Below are 16,258 nucleotides of genomic sequence, written 5' to 3'. Positions count from 1 at the left end.
AATTGCGAAATATGACAAGATAATTGCATAAAAAAACAGAAAAGGGTCCTTTGGCACACCTGAGACTTATTGGCTTGGCTTCGCATCCAATGGTGGGTTGGAATCCAGCTAGGACACTCGACTCCCAATTGCTGCCAATGCTGTGCGCCATTTCCTTGCATATTAGAAAATTACAGAAGCTCAAGTCGCACTTCAAAAACCAAGCAAAGGTGACACTGCCATCCAGCTGGTGCGCATGTCCCTAGCGTCCTTTATTTCCCTCCTGTCCCCTCCTGTCGTCCACTCCTTCTGTCCTCCTGTCCTCCTGTCGTCCTGCACCTTTCGTCGGGCAACAGGTGCTAGCTGCGCGGAGCGTGGTCGTGGTGGCCGAAAGGATTCCGGCGGAGTTGGGTTTGGTGCGCTGCCCGCGAGGAGCTATAAAAGCGCTCGATGCGAGCCACTCGGCCGTTAGTCGTCCGTCCTCCGGCGTGGAACTCGATCCTCGCCGTGGGAGCAGCCATACACCGTGAAAGCATAGCCACCATCGTTTGAAATGTGTTTGCAAACTATTTAGCATCGGTGTATCCGTAAAATGTAACAGCACCCGGAAGACGGACCTCGAAAATCAGCCACACAATGTCGCACCTGGTGATGAGGCGACGGATTCTGCTCATGGTTTTGCTGTTTGCAGGTGAGTCCATCACTTCCAAGTTCTAAGTTCCAGTGACAACAGACAGAAAATATTTTTAAAAAAATAGCAAAGTCAGTGGAGATCATGATTTAGGAATTAGGAAACATAGATCTCGAAAAAAAACCAACGTTTATGGAATACACACTTTTCAAAGAGGTTTCTTTGGAATATGCTTTTCTAAAACTATCGGGCTACAAATTGCTATTATACTAGTATATATTAAAAACATTTTACCCCTAAAAGGTGTATAAATCTGCGATTTAGATAAAATTTCGGTTATTGACGTTAAAAAATGGCAGAAACCAAGATTTTCCCGAATCTTTCATTTCATTTTTCCTGAAACATAGCTTATCGGATCAATTTACCCGCACATCTTTTGAACCTACTAAAATTTATTAATTAAATTATTTATTTTCTAATTTACATTTCAATTTGAAGCCTATCCATAAAGAAAGTAAATCAAGCAAGAAACTATAAAAACTACTTTTCTTATCAAAATGATGTTACGATTTAAAAACTCATCTAAGAAACTTCATTAAATTTAAATAGCTTATAAGCTAAAAATTCAAGTTTTTTTGCTTTTTTAGTTATATATTTAAGTGCTATGACAGGTAAATGGTTCTTTCCTGCTTATTGAATTTCAAAAAAAAGATATGACATCAATCCCGTCGGGCAAACTTTATCGTAACTATCTCACATTTTCGGGTATTTTTCATTTTGCGGCACTTGTTTCAAATGGAAACCTGACCTTTTTATTAGCCGCCATTGCGCCTATCACTAATTAAAATCTGTAGGGCACTAGCGGAAATTGGATGTCATGTCGTTTTGGCGAAGCCAACCCTGTTTGTACCCAAGTGACTACCCCAAATCCTGCGGGAACACACACAATTAATGGGGCCCGTCTGCCGATATGCTTCTCCACCGCCAGGTCCACTGCGAAACGCACCTTTTGGCGGCGCACAGGTAGCGATAGCGACATCACCCACCACTGGTCGTGACCGCCAAATTCCGGCGGAGTGGCAACGGGACTGGGACTTGGATCCGGACTGGGGTTTCACTGGAAGTGTGGACAGGTACTCAGTCGCGCCGCCGACGACGTCACGCACTCTGGACAACCTTTATCCTTTCGATGGCGGAAATCCGTCGCCAAAAACGAGTGAAGCGGAAATGGATAACCAATTCGGAGATAGCTATCTCGGCACGTATCCGGCGTTGTTTGGTCGCCAGTGGCACCTTCAGCACCGCAAGCAGCTGCAGCTGCAGCACAAGTGGCAATCTCCGGCTCCTCCATTTGCGGACGTCAAGCCCAAGAGGGAACCCACCAGCTGGCCACCCGACGACGAGGAGCCGCCGCTTCCGTATCCCTACGCCTACAACTTGCGCTGGAAACGAAAGAACGTCCCGGAGTCGCTTCGATATATGCCCTCGATTAGTGCTGGTAAATTTGGGATTTGGCCAGCACAACACTGAGCCTTTTTTTTTTGGTTCATTCACATATTTTACTTAATGAAGTCACTTAACGAACCATAACGCTGCTAGTGACATTCGTTCTGCATTCCAGGAGCCATGACCAATCTGGGCGGATTTTTCAACCGCCTGGAGGCGAACCTGCGCTTCGCGGAGCAGTCCCAACTGGGTGAGTCCGAGACGCGAATGCTGGAGGGGAAGCACCCGCACCCACTGCACCTGCCGCCCGACGCTCCTCGAGATTCCGAGCAGCAGCAGCAGGAGAACGACCGGAAGACATCGAAGCTCCTGCAAGCGCTGCGCGACTACAGGCCGTCCCAGAAGATTCGATCGCTGGTGTCGCGCAATCCGCAGGGATACCGCGGCTCCCAGTTCATAGATCCCAGCTACATGTGGCTGGGTCTGGGCAAATGACAGTGAGACCGCCGGAGCAGCGGATTAGGTACTTAGGTAGCTGCAACGAATGCCGCCCCGAAATTCGATTTAATTTATGCCCTCTGTGTGTGTAGAAATATATGTTTGAAAGTCTATCGCAGCAAAAACGAACAAGTGTGTGTTAAGTTTTAAAGTTTTAGGGAATGAGTAGGTATTGCTGTAATACATTATTCAATATAGAAGTTGTCATTGCCATCCAAATAATTTCCCATCTCAGTATGTATACAAAATATATATATTTTTTGCAGCCAATCGAAATATCGAGTATTGGCCATTTCGTTCGAATATACGTATAGACACGATCGCGTTCAAGTAAATATATAGGATGTACACACGGATATTCGTTCTCTAATGCAACGGAAATACCGTGTAGCAAATAATTTTGGTGTTACTAGCTAGGGAAATAGTGGGTTATTTGGGGAAGCCCCATTGATAGCATTCGAACAGTATTTAATCAGAGCTCGCCAAATGGAAAGTTTCAAGCGGGCTTAAATCTTGGTGTAGCTGGGATAGGAGTTGGTCTGCTGGGTCGGCGGCGGGATCAGCGGGCGCTGGATCTCACTGGATGCCTGGATCTGCTTGAAGAGCGAGTAGATGCCGTAGTACAGATACCAGCTCAGCACTGAAACGAGATGGTGAAATGGTGATACATTAGCATCGTGTCCAAGTGCAATTACTGTACGATCGCAAGCCGTTGAGCGATAAGCGCAATGGGGATGAACAATTTCGCAATAACAGAGAATGTGTATACCCATTTCCAGATATAGCTGCAGCGTATGTATGCACAAGAAAGCGGTGATTCACTTACCAAGCAGGCCCACATCCACCAAAATGATCGGAAGGGCGCCCACGAATGGCGTAGTTTCGATGACCTGGGCCAACATTGCAATATTGGCGACGATTCCAAAGACAAGCAGGACTCCATTGTTGATCAGCCAGGGCAGCAGGAGCAGATGACGTTCCTGTGGGGCAAGAAAACTATCTATTAGAAACTATCCCCAGTTATTATGGTGTCAGAGCCCTAGTGGGTTTTCCCCAGAATAGTGGGGCTTTTAAGAGGTCTAGCTCTTGACATTTAGTTCACATATATGTATAAGAGATAATACAGATTGCGCATTGATCCCAGTACTTACCTTAACGGTACCTGCAACCAACATGGCCGAAGCCAGAAGATTAATCACCTTGAGCGCCAAGTAAACACTGAACACGATGATTAGCACTGCAAAAACCACAAAGAACAATCCAATATGAAATATGCGTTGTGTTGTGGGTGCATTTGTTGGTTAGAACTTTACCACTGCGAATCTGGGTGGCCGTCATGTCGGAATTATTGGAATCCTTGGCGATCTGCTGCGCAATTTCATCGACGAATCCCAGGGCGACGGACAAAATGATCGTGGCCAAGAAGGAGAGAATCACGCCCAGCCATCCAATGACCACACCATAGGTGTTCAGGCGCATGCAGAAGACCCTGGACAGCATTTTGGGTTTCCTTGATGTCGTGCTAGTGCGGATGCGAATAGACAATTTAACTTCAGTTCGCCGGCGCAGCGAAAATGCAATTGCTTAATAAGTCGCAATTCCCTCAATTCACTGACAAATGAAAGCTTTTTTGGCATCCCGGCGTTGCCAGACTGGTGCAATTAGTTTGCTTGGCAACTGTGACTTGTTCACCAGCATTTCATGTGATTTTTTAAAGTTAGGTGTATTAGTGATTTTCAAATTTGATTTTTATTTTTTTTAAAATGTGTTAGCGTTAATTACTTAGCGTTAATGTCACGAAATATATTAATTTTTAAACTAACTTTTTTAAGTGTAACTCTTTCAAAGTACGAATTTGATTAACCTAAATATTATTGATGATATTAACTAATTAAGTCATTAGTCACTAAGATATCGAAGCTTAATTCCACATATTATTCATTATTATGACGTAGCATATAGACACAGTTCCATACAGAAATTACTATATTGATACAATTCTTAAGAACATATCAAACATAGTTTTCCAGCGCTCCAAAATAAAGTATTTTCTTGTTGGATAGTTAAAGAACCTGTTTCTTCTGAGCGGCACAGGCATTGGTGCTTCAGTTGTTATTTGATTCTTGCCCAGTGCGGTTGTGTTTCCGTGCGCTAAGAGATTACAAACCGGTTCTAGTGCCATATATTTGGGGAAATTGGAAAACTCACTGTAAACAAAAAAGTTTCAAAATGAAAATCGCCCTGACGGTGGAAAATGGGCCCTGCAATAGCGAATTGCGCGGCTGGTGCCTGGCAATTGCGATCTACTGGCTAGTGTCCACGACTTTTAGCGTGATATTAGCTCCGAATGGTAGGAGAAATGCGAGGCGTGGCTTTTGTTTATTATCACAAGCGGTTTGCCCATACAGACGCTATTTTCATATACAGACAATACACCCATGGTGATCACATACCAAATAAACGAATGAGCTAATCCATTCGAGACAAACGCGTTCCAATTCACAACCACTTTGGATACAATCGCCTCCAACGATGACGACATCGCCGCCAAACTCGAGCTGTCATATTATTCTAAATGTGTATATTCTCATTTTCTCTCAGACTTGAATTTTCTACCACGAAATTCTTTTTCCACGGAAAATTTAATAATTTACTTTGGCTTTGCATGGCGTAAAACCAATTTAAAATATTTGATGATTGTATTCGTTATTAACAGTTGATTCACCATATGTCACCAAAACATCTAAAACCCGATTTCTCTTTGATTCGAAGCATTTCTATGGAACTTTTCTATAGATATATTAAAAAGGTTTTTTATGGTTTAAGTAAAAAATGCGCTTAAAAGAAATATAAGTTTTTTGAGGCGGCATAAGCATTTATGTTTTAGTTGTTGATAACAAATATGTACATGTTGCGCATATCTACTCATTACATACACATTGTAACTACTATTAGTTACAAATATGACATAATTTTTCGGAAGTAAGATAAGAAGCACGTTTTGTTTTGAATACATACTTTACACGCTCACTGTATAATGCAAACATATATTTTATTATTCTTATTAATCATCGTTCAATTCCTTGCAGCTCTTAACTTCGTTGGATTCGCCATATTTGTAGTCGCCAACATATGCTTGCTGATAGGAACCCTAAAGGTAAATGCAGTACACCCCCACTTCCTCTTTTGACCCAACACCTTTCGGAATTCCAGGAAAAGCCAGTTCTGGTGTTTGTCTGGCTGATATTCGCTGCCATCGAAGTCATTTCCTTTCCGTTTGCCGTGTTCGGTGTTATCTTCCACTACGGAGGATACCGTGAAGCGACCGGATTAAACAGCACTTTCGGCGCCCTGTTTATCTACATCCTCACACTTCGTATGTATTGGCCATGACCACCGAATGGCGTAAACAAATATAAACACGTCATGGATATTCATACGCCCTTACACTTTCAGTTGTTATCCTGTTCAGCGCCCGACTCGTGTACTCCTTCTACCTCCAGCTGAAAAACAGCGAAGCCAGCAAACAAACGCCACGCGCCTTAAATGTGGTTTAGTTCTTAATATTCTACATTAATTGTTGGGGAAGCCCACCGTTCATCTCAGTGTATGCAATAAAATGCTTTGTTGTTTATTTGATTGCAGTTTGTCGTTAACGCACATCTCTTACTCACATCGACTCGGGATCAACTATCAACAGTTAAATACATTGGTTACATATACATACAGGGTGCTATTAACTATTGGGCTACCGCGTTCTTAAACATTCAACATTTAAAACGATCGATCACACTACGGACAATTATATACTCTCGATCCAGTTCTCTATCTATATAGCTAGCTATCATACTCGGCATCGTCTTCTGCTCCAATCTCCTTACTTAGACATAAAATGGAAAGTTGGTCTTCTTATTGTTGCTGCTGTTATTGATGTTTTGCGACTGCGTAAAGCTCGTCTCGGCATTTTGGGTAGATAGCTTAGCCTGCACGGCGGCTAGAATGCGCACAGCCTGGCCAGCACTGCCCGACTCCATGGCAGACTCCATACCCAGGTTGAGGTTCAGCTTGAGCTCGAATTGCGACCCACTCGCTTGGATCTGCGACTGTGTCTGCCGGTGGGCAACGGCCGGTTTTCATCTCGGCGTGGTTATGCTGGGCAGCTTCTCCAGAAAATCGTTGGCCAACAGCTCTTCGATCTCCTTCAAGCAATTAGCCACATCGTTCTCCGTGTCGGCAAAATTACGCGGCTGGGGACAACTGATACCCAGCGTGGTGAAAAAGGCATACAGCTCTTGCAGCGATTGCAGTTGTTGAAAGTGCAACATCAGGTGTCTATTGCTGGGGCGTTGCAGTATCTGGAACAAATCCAAAGGTATTGGTTAGCTAGATGACGCATACGATGTGGGAGGGAATTACTCACCGGTGACTGGCTGGTGTACTTCATGTCCATCAGCCTGGCCACACGCCTGACATGCGGCACATAAAGCGCGCTGGGCAAGGTAGCGAGGTTCTCCAGACTTCCGTTGGGCAGGCGCACCTCCTCCTCGTGAACATCGAACTCGGTGCCCACAAAGGCCCATCGATACATCTGGAAATGTGGCAGCTTGGTGGCGGGCAGCACACATCCCAATTCAAGCAGCTTGCAGGCCTCCAACTGCACAGATCGCCAGTGCTGCATCGGTGTTTGCGAATTGTAACCATTGCTAGTTCCAGAAGCAGCGGACCAGGACACATCAATCCCAGAAGGCATGCGCATTTGTTGGCTGCAAATAATGATACTATTAATTTGATGACTTTTTAATTTCGTGTTTGACTTACTTCCGCTCTTCGCTCTCCGATTTGAGCTCTTGTTCCATTTGCAGAAACACCTGCACCATTTCCGCAATGATTATGGGCCACAGCGAGGTGACGTGGTCGGGTGACATGCGAAGGAGCAGCACGCGGAAGCACAGGAAAACGGCCGCTTGCACGGAAGGACCCATGGGAACAAGCCGCAGACTGTTGGCCAATTGTTCTAAGAGAAAACAAAATGTTAGTGCTGATGTTAGTCAATTCCCCAAGGTGATGAAACTGTGCAATAAAAAGTAATTACATTTCTATTTACTGAAAGTGTAAAATTTGCTATTAATTGCTCAGTCCCAAACGGTTGAGGTACATATATCCAACAGTCCCAAATGTTTACATTTCGTTTACTTACCCTGGATGTCTGGCATGTACTTGTTGTGCTGGTCGAACTCGCTGCAATAAATAACGAAGGCGAGTCGCTTGAGCAACATGGACCGCTGCTCATACTCCTGATCCCGGGAGCTAAAGATGTTCAGACTGCCCGCCTGCGAGAGGGAGACGCGGGTCATCAGCTCCCGGAACGTGGTGTTGTCGTAGGTCATCAGGCTGTCCATGATCATGCGCCAGAAGGGCAGGCACGACAGATGCATCTGGAAGAAGGCGTTGTCCAGCAAGAGATCCAGCATATCCTTTCGCCAAGCCTTCCTAGTGTACTGGTAGCCACTCAGGCTGGCCAGCAGAGCAGAGCAGGCGTAGAAAAAGGGAACATTCCGAGCAGTGTGGTTCTTCAAATACGGAGTAATGTTGTACAGCAGCGGCGTCACTATGTTCACCACCTTGTCCTTTTCCTGCGAGCCATAGGCCACGTCCAGTAGATTTGAGAGTATCGCTGCGAGAACACTCTGTGCTTGCAGCGAATATTGCTGTAGACCTCCTCCGCCAACACTGTTATCCTTGGCTAACCCATCGGTATCTTCTTTTACGGCCAGATTGCGACGCAGCCATGTCGTCTGCTCTAGACAGGATCCTGCAACGCTGGAGAGGGAGTCCACCAATCGAGAGGTGACATCATGTAGCTCACGCACTTCTTTCTTGTCCTGGAATGGCATCTGCGGGCAGCGCTGCACAAACTCGTTGAGTAGCATCAGCAAAGCAAACTGCGCCGGTGGTGTCAGATTCAAGCCATCCCGGATGAGGGCCAGCAGCGAGCTCCAGGCATCCGCTAATTGAGGCGCAGGTGCCGACTTCATGTAGAAGTAGAAGAGCTCCAAAGCACTCACCTCAATGCTGAGCTGGGCAGGTGGCCGATGAATTGGCGGCGGTGAGCGCACAACATGGTGCAATGTCATTACGAAGGAGTCCATGGGCATTACACGTATGCTAGATACTAGTGAAACCAAAGAAAGCTGGGCAGGACATGCCTGTAGCATGGAGTTCTTTTGGAACTGCTCTGCGATGCTTAGTCCGCTCATATTTGTTGCGATTCCCCGCTGCTGCCAGGTGACAGCTACAGCCGCGAGGAAGTTGCAGCCGTGATGCAGGGACACCGGGGATAGGAACTCTAGAAGCTGCTGACGAACCGGACGCAATTGCCCCAGCTCGCTGTCCCAAATGGCAGCCACGCTGCTCATTATCCTTGGGAGATGAGATAGGACTGCATTGCGAGCAGCCTGCAGTTGGGGATTCCTTGGAGCCGGCGCTGAAGTGGAGGATTCACTGGCCGACAGGAAGGAATGAACGATGCTGTTGAGCAACTGACCCGTGCTTGAACTCTGCGCCGACGAGCTGGTCTGCGGGTAAGCTTGGTTAAACAGGTGCGACAGCGCCGTCTGCTGCGTATTGTCTAGTAAACAGTAGTGACACAAGATGGTTAGAGCCTCCAGTTGGGATACCACATAGTCCGGAGGGAAGTGTCGCTGCTGGGGTAGACCCATCTTGGAAATGCGGTCGAGATTGCTGCACAGTTGATGCACCACGCTGATCACAATGTTCGTGAGTGAGCCAAAGGAAAAACAATTGAGCGAAGACGTCACCAAATCCGTCCAGTTGCGGTGCAAGTGGCGCAATCGTTCCTGCTGCAGTGCACCCAACACTGCGGCCAGGAACATCGGCTGTTGGCTAATCAGACAGTTGGGCAGGTACTTAACATTGGCCGTCGCTCCTTCTGCTAAGCGAGTGGGCGACGCATTGCCAGCGGAGTCCTCCCCAGCTGCGGGTGGCGTATCCTGGCGGAGCTGATGAACCTCGTGCTCCAGGCGGATTACAGCCAAAAGCAAACGTAGCAGTTGAAGCTGGAAGCAGTCTGCATGCAGCTGATCATCCTGAGGATCGTTGAAGCTCAGCACCTGCTCCGCATAGCTTCCACTGTTAGTGTTGGCTCTACGACCATAACTGCACACAGAGCTGTTGAGGCAGTGCAGCATCACCTTCTGGAGCTTGGCGCGTGCCAACAAATCGGCAATATAGTTGGCCAGACCCCTGCCCATGCCCTTGACTATCTCTATAAGTTCCGAGCAGATCAGGGTCAGCAGTTCGATGCTCTCCAGCTGAATCCTCCGGTTGTTCACAATGTCCTGCAGTGTTGGAGGCTGCCGCTGGGCATCCAATGATTCTTTCTGAAAGTATCCACGTGCGTAGAACAAACAGAGCGTGACCAGCAGCTCCAGTTGCATGCAGCCCCGATATCCTTGTGCATACTCGGAGTTGCCTACACCGCCATCAAATCCTTTGCCGGAGATGCTCTTCCGATGGCGCACGAGCAGCTGCTTCAAACTTGCGCTCGAAAAGGATGTGGTGATTGACAAGCAAAGGAAGGTACGTTTGTCGCAGCAAATAATGTTGCGAAGTGTCTGCAGGGCATACAAGGTCTGACGGGTGTCGTAAATAGCCAGGTAAATCAGCAGGTGGTTGTGGTACAGGTGAGCCGCATCTGTCAGGGAAACGGTGCTCTTCATTGAGCTGCGTACACTGATCTGCTCCTCTGCTGCCGCCGCCGCCGCAGCAGCTGCAGCTGCATTATTTTGCCGTAGAATCTCCACATTCTGCTTGCCCTTTTCTAGGGTTTTCTGCATATCGGGCTGAAGCTTACTGGTCTCCAAACTAAGGTTACGTCGTTTGTCTTCTACATTGATGGTGGATTCGGTTGCGGGCTCTGATTCTTCCTCATGCTCTGGTTGTTCTGCATGGGAGCCACTGATGTTGCTGTCAGTGGAGGTCTTTGAAATGCAGCTTAGGCGTTTTTTGTCCCCAGATGTGAGCAGTTTTTTACGCTTTCCCAGTTTCTTGTCCTCCTTGAAATACTCATCAGCGGGTAGCGCATCTGCCTGCAGGTCAGAAATACTATCGTGGTCTTTCTGCTCGAGCGAGTTAAGACTGGTTTCTCCTGGGGTTTTCTCCCTGGTTAAACGATAGGTCTTGCGGCTCTTGATCTTTTCGTGCTGCGTCAAAGCGTCAGTGACACTTTCACAGTCGCCCACGAAGCGCTTGACATCATCACTAACTCCAGCACTAGAACTGACAGTGAGGCTGTCTTCCTTTTCTATGCTCGTTTCGCGAAGCTCAGAGTCCGACTCAAAATCGCTACTGTCCGAATGGTCTGTGATATCCTGGTCATATTGAAGACTGTGATCTGGTTGCTGAGTTGGTTGCTCCTGCGAAGGCTGCTCACTCTCGTCCATTGCGCTGGCTAGTTTCTGTTCCAGCGGGGTCTCCTTGTGTGGGATCTCAATGCGGGGCTCCTCCAGATCCGTTTCGTCGTCAAAGTCGTTGGCATTCTCAAGTGGATTTATTATCAGACCTATGGTGTTCATATCCTGGCTTGCCTCAGCGCAAGCGGCGACAGTAGATTTGTCGCTGACAAAGTTGGATACCTTGTTAGCCTTTCCTCCACTTAATGTGACTCCAAAGATCTTCTTTGGGAAGTTTCTAATAGGACTCTTTTTCTTACTTCCACTAGAAGTCTCCATGTGGTGGTACTTTACATTGCCTTGTTCCGAACTGATGGCGTATACATCCCGCTCGAAAGCAGGCGTAACCTCGGTCTCCGATTCACGGTACAGCTGCTGCATGTGGACGATGCCAACGCGCTTGGAGCTGGCCGAGAGTAGGATCTTGTAGAGAGGCTTGGTCAGACGGGCAAGATCCCCACGCAGGAGCGATGCCTGCAGCCAGTTGGTCACAAAAGTGCGCTCGGACATGTAATGTGGCAATGCGAGGGTGTCCAGCACTTTCAACAGCGTTTTTTCGAAACCGCGCGCCGTCTGTTTGTCTCTGCCCAGATGCCACAGCAGCTCGAACTTTTTGAAGCTCCGGGCCTGACTCTCTCTTAATCTTTCCGTGGACTCTGTAGGACAGAGTAGCTGCGCTTCCGCCAATCGCTCCATTTGAAAGTTGCGTATGGCTGCTTTTCCCAAGTCTGAACGCGATTGTGGTTGCACTTGAAGCAAATGTTGCGACTGCATTCGATTGCCGATGACCGTTTCTACCAGACCGCTTTCGAGGCAGCTGTGTAGCTGATGAAGGAGGGCTGCAATTTGAGCAGGATCTATGCCTGCGCTTCCCAGGTAGTCCCACAAAATGGAGCTGACCAATTGAAAGACGCGCGTGTGCTGCTCCATATAGCTGACATGGCCGAACTTCAAAAGCGGCAGCATTACTACAAAGGTGACTCCGGGACTAGTCGTGTGCTCGATTTGGGAGCGCAGCAGGCTAATGATATTATTAAGTTATAGTCAACGTTTCTTTGATATTTCATTTCGCTCACCTTATTAGATCGAATAATGTGGTAATAGAAGCCACTTGCAGTTCCTTGTCGCTCTGGGCAAAGCATGCCACCAGGCATAGGACTTTCAACCAGTTGGGCAATTCAGGCTCTGAAACGGAATAAAGAATATGTTTAAATTTCTATAAAATAGTCTTCAGCACTCACCATTTTTGTCCAGCACGACGTGTTTATTGCAGTTGGGAAAGGTTGACATCTCGACCAGTAGAGTGGACGCCAGCTTAACAGCTCCGCGCAGAGAAAGACTCAGCTGAAGCTCCGCTAGTTGTTGCACACTGCGCTGGGTCTGTCCATCAATGAGCCGGCTCTGTTGCATATCTTCCTGCGCTTCGCTGTCGCTACTCAACTCACTAGCACTGGCGGGCAACGGCAAAGATCGATTGAGCAATCGCTGTAGCTGCTTGGAACGCGGCACAATGTCAACGCGAAGCAAGTTGAACAGTCGCTCTATTTGTGACTGTCTTACTGGGCACTCGTGATCCAGCACCTGCTCAGCCATGAACAGATTGGAAGTATGGATGGTGCTTGTGGTTCGCTGTAGCTGAACCTTAACAGAGCATTCCTTTGGTTCCGATTCGATGTGAAGAAGTTTTCGGGACAAGTAAACCTCGAAAAAGATCTCATACTGTCGAATGCACTTCTCTAGAATCGAGAATCCACGCTGTTGGGTAGCCCGGCTCTCCTCATCCAATTGAAACTGCGGCGTCTGATCCGGTGGTGCACTTTTGGGCTCTTCTGAGCTAGGTCCATCTCCCACTTCCGGTGATGCATTTGATTGAATCAATACAATATCCTTGGGTCGTTGCTTTTTGGGACTCCTTATAAATGGCACCTTGGCCTTGGCCTTAAGCTTCTTTATGCTCCGCGGAGTGTCCAGATCTGAGGATGACTGCTGGCCAGTGTCCGAGGCACTGATCTGTTTTCAAGAAGGGATAAGTAAGAGATTATGACATATCTGTATTTCAGTTACTCACATCCTTATCCAGCTCAGAAAGTCGAGATATTGACTTAGCCTTCTTTTTGTTGGGACTTTGACGACCCACACTCTGATTGGACGCTGAACGACGGATGAGTTCTTCATCGTTGGGATCTGCGCTATTCAGCGTATTTTCAGCAAACTGATTTAGTCTAGAGTCAGACTTGCTCTTCTCTAGGGAACTACCCTGCGCTCCCGTTTCCGCCTTGCCGGCCTCACTAGCCAAATTCATCGTAATCTTTTCATCCGACGATGAGCCACCGCTCTGCTCTATCAGCTTATTCAGTTTTATGGGACTTCTGCAACGAAAACAAAGAGATAAGGGCGTTAATAAGGATCGCCTGATGGGTCTTTGTTTTTTATAAGTAAGTGAATTACGTTATCATGGGCTGAACCCTCGAAACGATCTTCATGCAGAGCTTTAGCGACGCAGTGATCTCGTTACTGCTCACGTGATCCATGTGTAACGAAAGAAGTTGAGTGATGGCCAGGAACACCTTGGGAAGATACACCCTGGTGGTTTCCGTATACATCTCAAGAGAAACGGTTTCCAGCAGAAATTCTGTCAGCACGCAGATCTCCAGTACACACGGATCTCCGGATCCCACGTCGCATGCATATTTTCCGGAGGTTTCACCCGCCTGGGAATGGTCTTGCGTGGAGTTCGCCTGCTGGCAGGCTTTCTCAAACATGTTGGTCATATAGCTCCAGATATAAGCTGGGTCAAAGGTGGCAAACAGCAGATTGGCAGACTTTAAAGCCTCTGCGTTGCCACTCGAGATGTACATAGCTCGAATAATGTCATGGAGCACATAGTCAAGTACTGCGCTGCCAATCTCTGCCTTATCAAGGAGGGAGAGCATGATCCTGTAGGGCTTTAGATCCATGGGAGCACATTCCAAGCTCAGTCTCAGGGTGGTGATTAAAGCTCTAATTAGAATGTGACGCGAGTGCTTAACGAAATATGGTTCCGGTTCCTCCTCCAATGGGGCGTTTGAGGTGTCCAACGATAATGTATCATAGGTTGGCGTGTTTTTGGCCACCTCGCTGCCCAACAGCCAGCTGAACAATCTCCTATTCAGCGACATGTCTCTACGCAGTATAGTATTGAGCCCATTGGTGACTAGTTTGACTAAATCATCCTCAGAGAGCAGCACCGTATGCATGGGGAAGCCGAGCAGCAGGAACTCCAGGGTGTTTCGCTGGACCAGGATCAACGAGTCATTTAAACAGACACACAAAGCTGACATCATGATCTCCCTGTTGTGTCCCATAATATAGATCTGCTCCTGCATGTCCAATCGCTTGTTAAAGTGCTCCAGCAGGTAGGTGATGGCCGGCAGACGAATGGCCGCATTGTTGGCCACCGATTCCCAAAGAACTGTGTAAAAGTGCATGGGATTGACGGCATTGCAGACTTGTTTTAGTAGAGTGCTAATCCGCTCGAAGTGATCCAGACCGCAGTCGTAGCCAGGTAGCACGCCATTCAGAAAACCGCTTAGAGCGGGCCTCAGTTTGTCACCCAGGGGTACGAAATAGGTTTCATAGATAGCCAACAAGGCGGGACGTACATTCATGGCCGCGTACCCAAGGAGCGGGAAAAGCCCAGCGCTGAAAAAAAAACAATTAGTAAGAAAACAAACAAAGTTATCAGCACACTGACCTATATATAAACTCCGTGGCCAGGCGCTCCGGTCCTGTTTTGCTGAATATCACCGAATAGGTCTCCAGGGCCTTCAGATGCACCCCGGAGGGCAGGGCGGGATGCATGCATTGGGCCAGCCGCTTGGCTATCTTCAGTCGCCGGGGTATGACCTGGTACTGCGTATTGCTCGATATCGCCTGTCGAAAGAGGGGAGCACAAATTAAAAACAAGTCGAGATAAGACTTTCAAACTGAATGGGTTTCCGGAAACTGCTGTGAGTCAGTTGCTCCGTCGCTTATCGGAATTGCCACAGATGAAACTATGAATGTATACCTTGCTGAGCTTGCCCAAAGCCGATATCAAATCCGCCCATTCGCTGGAGTACTCAAAATTGCGCAGCGCCTTGTCGATATTGGTTACATATGTGCGGTACTTGGCCTCGGCCATGAGCTTCTGCTCCTCGACGAGTGCGTCCGCGGATTCCATGGCGACGTCTTTTGCCAGTGGGCTAGCTGGCTCTAAATTTTGCTTTTTCGCTTGAGTTCGATGATTTCTTGATGGGTTGGCTTTTGTGGCAGAGCTCTCTGTGAATAATCAATGGCAATCAATTAGCAAACACTTGTTGCCCTCGGCGCTGCGTCCTTGAATTCCAACTCCCACACAATTGGGTGATTTCCTTTCTTAGTTCACTAAAAGTTTAATGGATTGCATATTTGAGCAGTGTGGCAAGCGAATCACCTGGGAAAAACTGGCGATTCTTTTGCCTAATTGAAGGTTCTGTCAATTGACCCTACATTAAGTGTATATATATTGAATGCCTCGACTCGCTCGACTGCAAAATTGAAACGACGGGTTGAAAGTAATGTCGCGTGGCAGGAACAAAATAAATTTGTGTCTGAATAAATTTCAACTCTCTCTCTGTCTTTCTCCTCCTCTAGCCAGCGAAGTGCAGTTAGTCTGCGGGCTGCGGAGAGAGCTAAGAAGAGAGGACCAGCTGATGACGAATATTCTGCTGTTTTCATGGAAATTGATGGGCTGGCGGGGGGGAGGGGGCGCGTGACGGGACAGACACACTTTGTTTGTGTCGCTCGTTCGTTGTTTTCACTTTTCGGAAATCACTCAATTCTTTTCAACTACTCTCCCCTTACCACAGCTAAATTTAATCAGTTCTAGCACATTTTACATTGCTTAATATTGCACTTTTGTTTTCGTGTTGCATTTACATGGCAAATTTTTTGCTGTAACTCGCTAGCGATGGACCTCCGATTGATAACCGTGACTTCTTCACCGATACTCTTAAGCCGCGATAACTAATTTGTACCAAATTTTAAAACCAAACTGCGAACCACATCTCAACACTTGTTAACATAATTTGTAATAGAATTTAACTACTAAGCAACTAAAATAGGCAACATTAACTACTACACTTACTGTAGCTAAAAAAAATCACTGTGACACATCAGTTAACAATGCTTATCGATAACCACTCCGGTAATCTTGTATCGAAATTTAAAATTC

General features: G+C 47.2%; 4 protein-coding genes across 5 annotated transcripts; 2 read left to right on the top strand and 2 right to left on the bottom strand.

The window, feature by feature from the left end:
- The first annotated feature begins 439 nt into the window (after positions 1 to 439).
- LOC6531019 lies at positions 440 to 2,679 on the top strand. Of its 2 annotated transcripts, none has more exons than XM_039373132.1 (3): positions 440 to 670; positions 1,599 to 2,108; positions 2,235 to 2,679. In XM_039373132.1, exons 1-3 carry the CDS (start codon positions 616 to 618, stop codon positions 2,549 to 2,551), a joined length of 882 nt encoding a protein of 293 aa, XP_039229066.1. In that variant the 5' UTR covers positions 440 to 615; the 3' UTR covers positions 2,552 to 2,679. The 2 variants fall into 2 exon arrangements, with proteins under 2 accessions (XP_039229066.1, XP_002091856.1); XM_002091820.4 differs by having other exon boundaries at positions 442 to 670; positions 2,232 to 2,679.
- A 110-nt stretch (positions 2,680 to 2,789) lies between these two features.
- Positions 2,790 to 4,156, bottom strand: LOC6531018. Its single transcript, XM_002091819.4, has 4 exons — positions 3,868 to 4,156; positions 3,706 to 3,791; positions 3,381 to 3,534; positions 2,790 to 3,194 (listed from the first exon to the last, which is right to left on the bottom strand). Exons 1-4 carry the CDS (start codon positions 4,052 to 4,054, stop codon positions 3,061 to 3,063), a joined length of 561 nt encoding a protein of 186 aa, XP_002091855.1. The 5' UTR covers positions 4,055 to 4,156; the 3' UTR covers positions 2,790 to 3,060.
- Positions 4,157 to 4,661: 505 nt separating this feature from the next.
- On the top strand, positions 4,662 to 6,188 carry LOC6531017. Its single transcript, XM_002091818.3, has 4 exons — positions 4,662 to 4,904; positions 5,644 to 5,711; positions 5,768 to 5,930; positions 6,011 to 6,188. The coding sequence occupies exons 1-4, from the start codon at positions 4,784 to 4,786 to the stop codon at positions 6,109 to 6,111; spliced, it is 453 nt and encodes a 150-aa protein (XP_002091854.1). The 5' UTR covers positions 4,662 to 4,783; the 3' UTR covers positions 6,112 to 6,188.
- On the bottom strand, positions 6,157 to 16,032 carry LOC6531015 (protein dopey-1 homolog). The gene is made up of 11 exons (XM_039373131.1): positions 15,889 to 16,032; positions 15,074 to 15,324; positions 14,759 to 14,937; positions 13,474 to 14,706; positions 13,094 to 13,394; positions 12,267 to 13,035; positions 12,102 to 12,210; positions 7,752 to 12,046; positions 7,373 to 7,568; positions 6,975 to 7,317; positions 6,157 to 6,909 (listed from the first exon to the last, which is right to left on the bottom strand). Exons 2-11 carry the CDS (start codon positions 15,224 to 15,226, stop codon positions 6,688 to 6,690), a joined length of 7,800 nt encoding a protein of 2,599 aa, XP_039229065.1. The 5' UTR covers positions 15,227 to 15,324; positions 15,889 to 16,032; the 3' UTR covers positions 6,157 to 6,687.
- Between the last annotated feature and the right edge of the window lie 226 nt (positions 16,033 to 16,258).

Source organism: Drosophila yakuba, chromosome 2R (assembly GCF_016746365.2).
Source record: "Drosophila yakuba strain Tai18E2 chromosome 2R, Prin_Dyak_Tai18E2_2.1, whole genome shotgun sequence".
Lineage (NCBI taxonomy): Eukaryota > Metazoa > Arthropoda > Insecta > Diptera > Drosophilidae > Drosophila > Drosophila yakuba.
Note: the sequence above shows the minus strand (reverse complement) of the source record. Positions and strands in the feature narration are given on the sequence as shown.

What these genes read in the sequence shown, in the direction of transcription:
- LOC6531019 (XM_002091820.4), top strand. Translation starts at nt 616, where the DNA reads ATGTCGCACCTGGTGATGAGGCGACGGATTCTGCTCATGGTTTTGCTG. An exon ending in CATGGTTTTGCTGTTTGCAG is followed by an intron (nt 671 to 1,598) that starts GTGAGTCCATCA and finishes CTCCACCGCCAG; the next exon opens with GTCCACTGCGAAACGCACCT. An exon ending in TATGCCCTCGATTAGTGCTG is followed by an intron (nt 2,109 to 2,231) that starts GTAAATTTGGGA and finishes TCTGCATTCCAG; the next exon opens with GAGCCATGACCAATCTGGGC.
- LOC6531018 (XM_002091819.4), bottom strand. Translation starts at nt 4,054, where the DNA reads ATGCTGTCCAGGGTCTTCTGCATGCGCCTGAACACCTATGGTGTGGTC. An exon ending in GGCCACCCAGATTCGCAGTG is followed by an intron (nt 3,792 to 3,867) that starts GTAAAGTTCTAA and finishes TGGTTTTTGCAG; the next exon opens with TGCTAATCATCGTGTTCAGT. An exon ending in TGGTTGCAGGTACCGTTAAG is followed by an intron (nt 3,535 to 3,705) that starts GTAAGTACTGGG and finishes CTTGCCCCACAG; the next exon opens with GAACGTCATCTGCTCCTGCT.
- LOC6531017 (XM_002091818.3), top strand. Translation starts at nt 4,784, where the DNA reads ATGAAAATCGCCCTGACGGTGGAAAATGGGCCCTGCAATAGCGAATTG. An exon ending in CGTGATATTAGCTCCGAATG is followed by an intron (nt 4,905 to 5,643) that starts GTAGGAGAAATG and finishes AATTCCTTGCAG; the next exon opens with CTCTTAACTTCGTTGGATTC. An exon ending in TGCTGATAGGAACCCTAAAG is followed by an intron (nt 5,712 to 5,767) that starts GTAAATGCAGTA and finishes TCGGAATTCCAG; the next exon opens with GAAAAGCCAGTTCTGGTGTT.
- LOC6531015 (XM_039373131.1), bottom strand. Translation starts at nt 15,226, where the DNA reads ATGGAATCCGCGGACGCACTCGTCGAGGAGCAGAAGCTCATGGCCGAG. An exon ending in CGTCGTGCTGGACAAAAATG is followed by an intron (nt 12,211 to 12,266) that starts GTGAGTGCTGAA and finishes ATTCCGTTTCAG; the next exon opens with AGCCTGAATTGCCCAACTGG. An exon ending in ACATTATTCGATCTAATAAG is followed by an intron (nt 12,047 to 12,101) that starts GTGAGCGAAATG and finishes TAATATCATTAG; the next exon opens with CCTGCTGCGCTCCCAAATCG.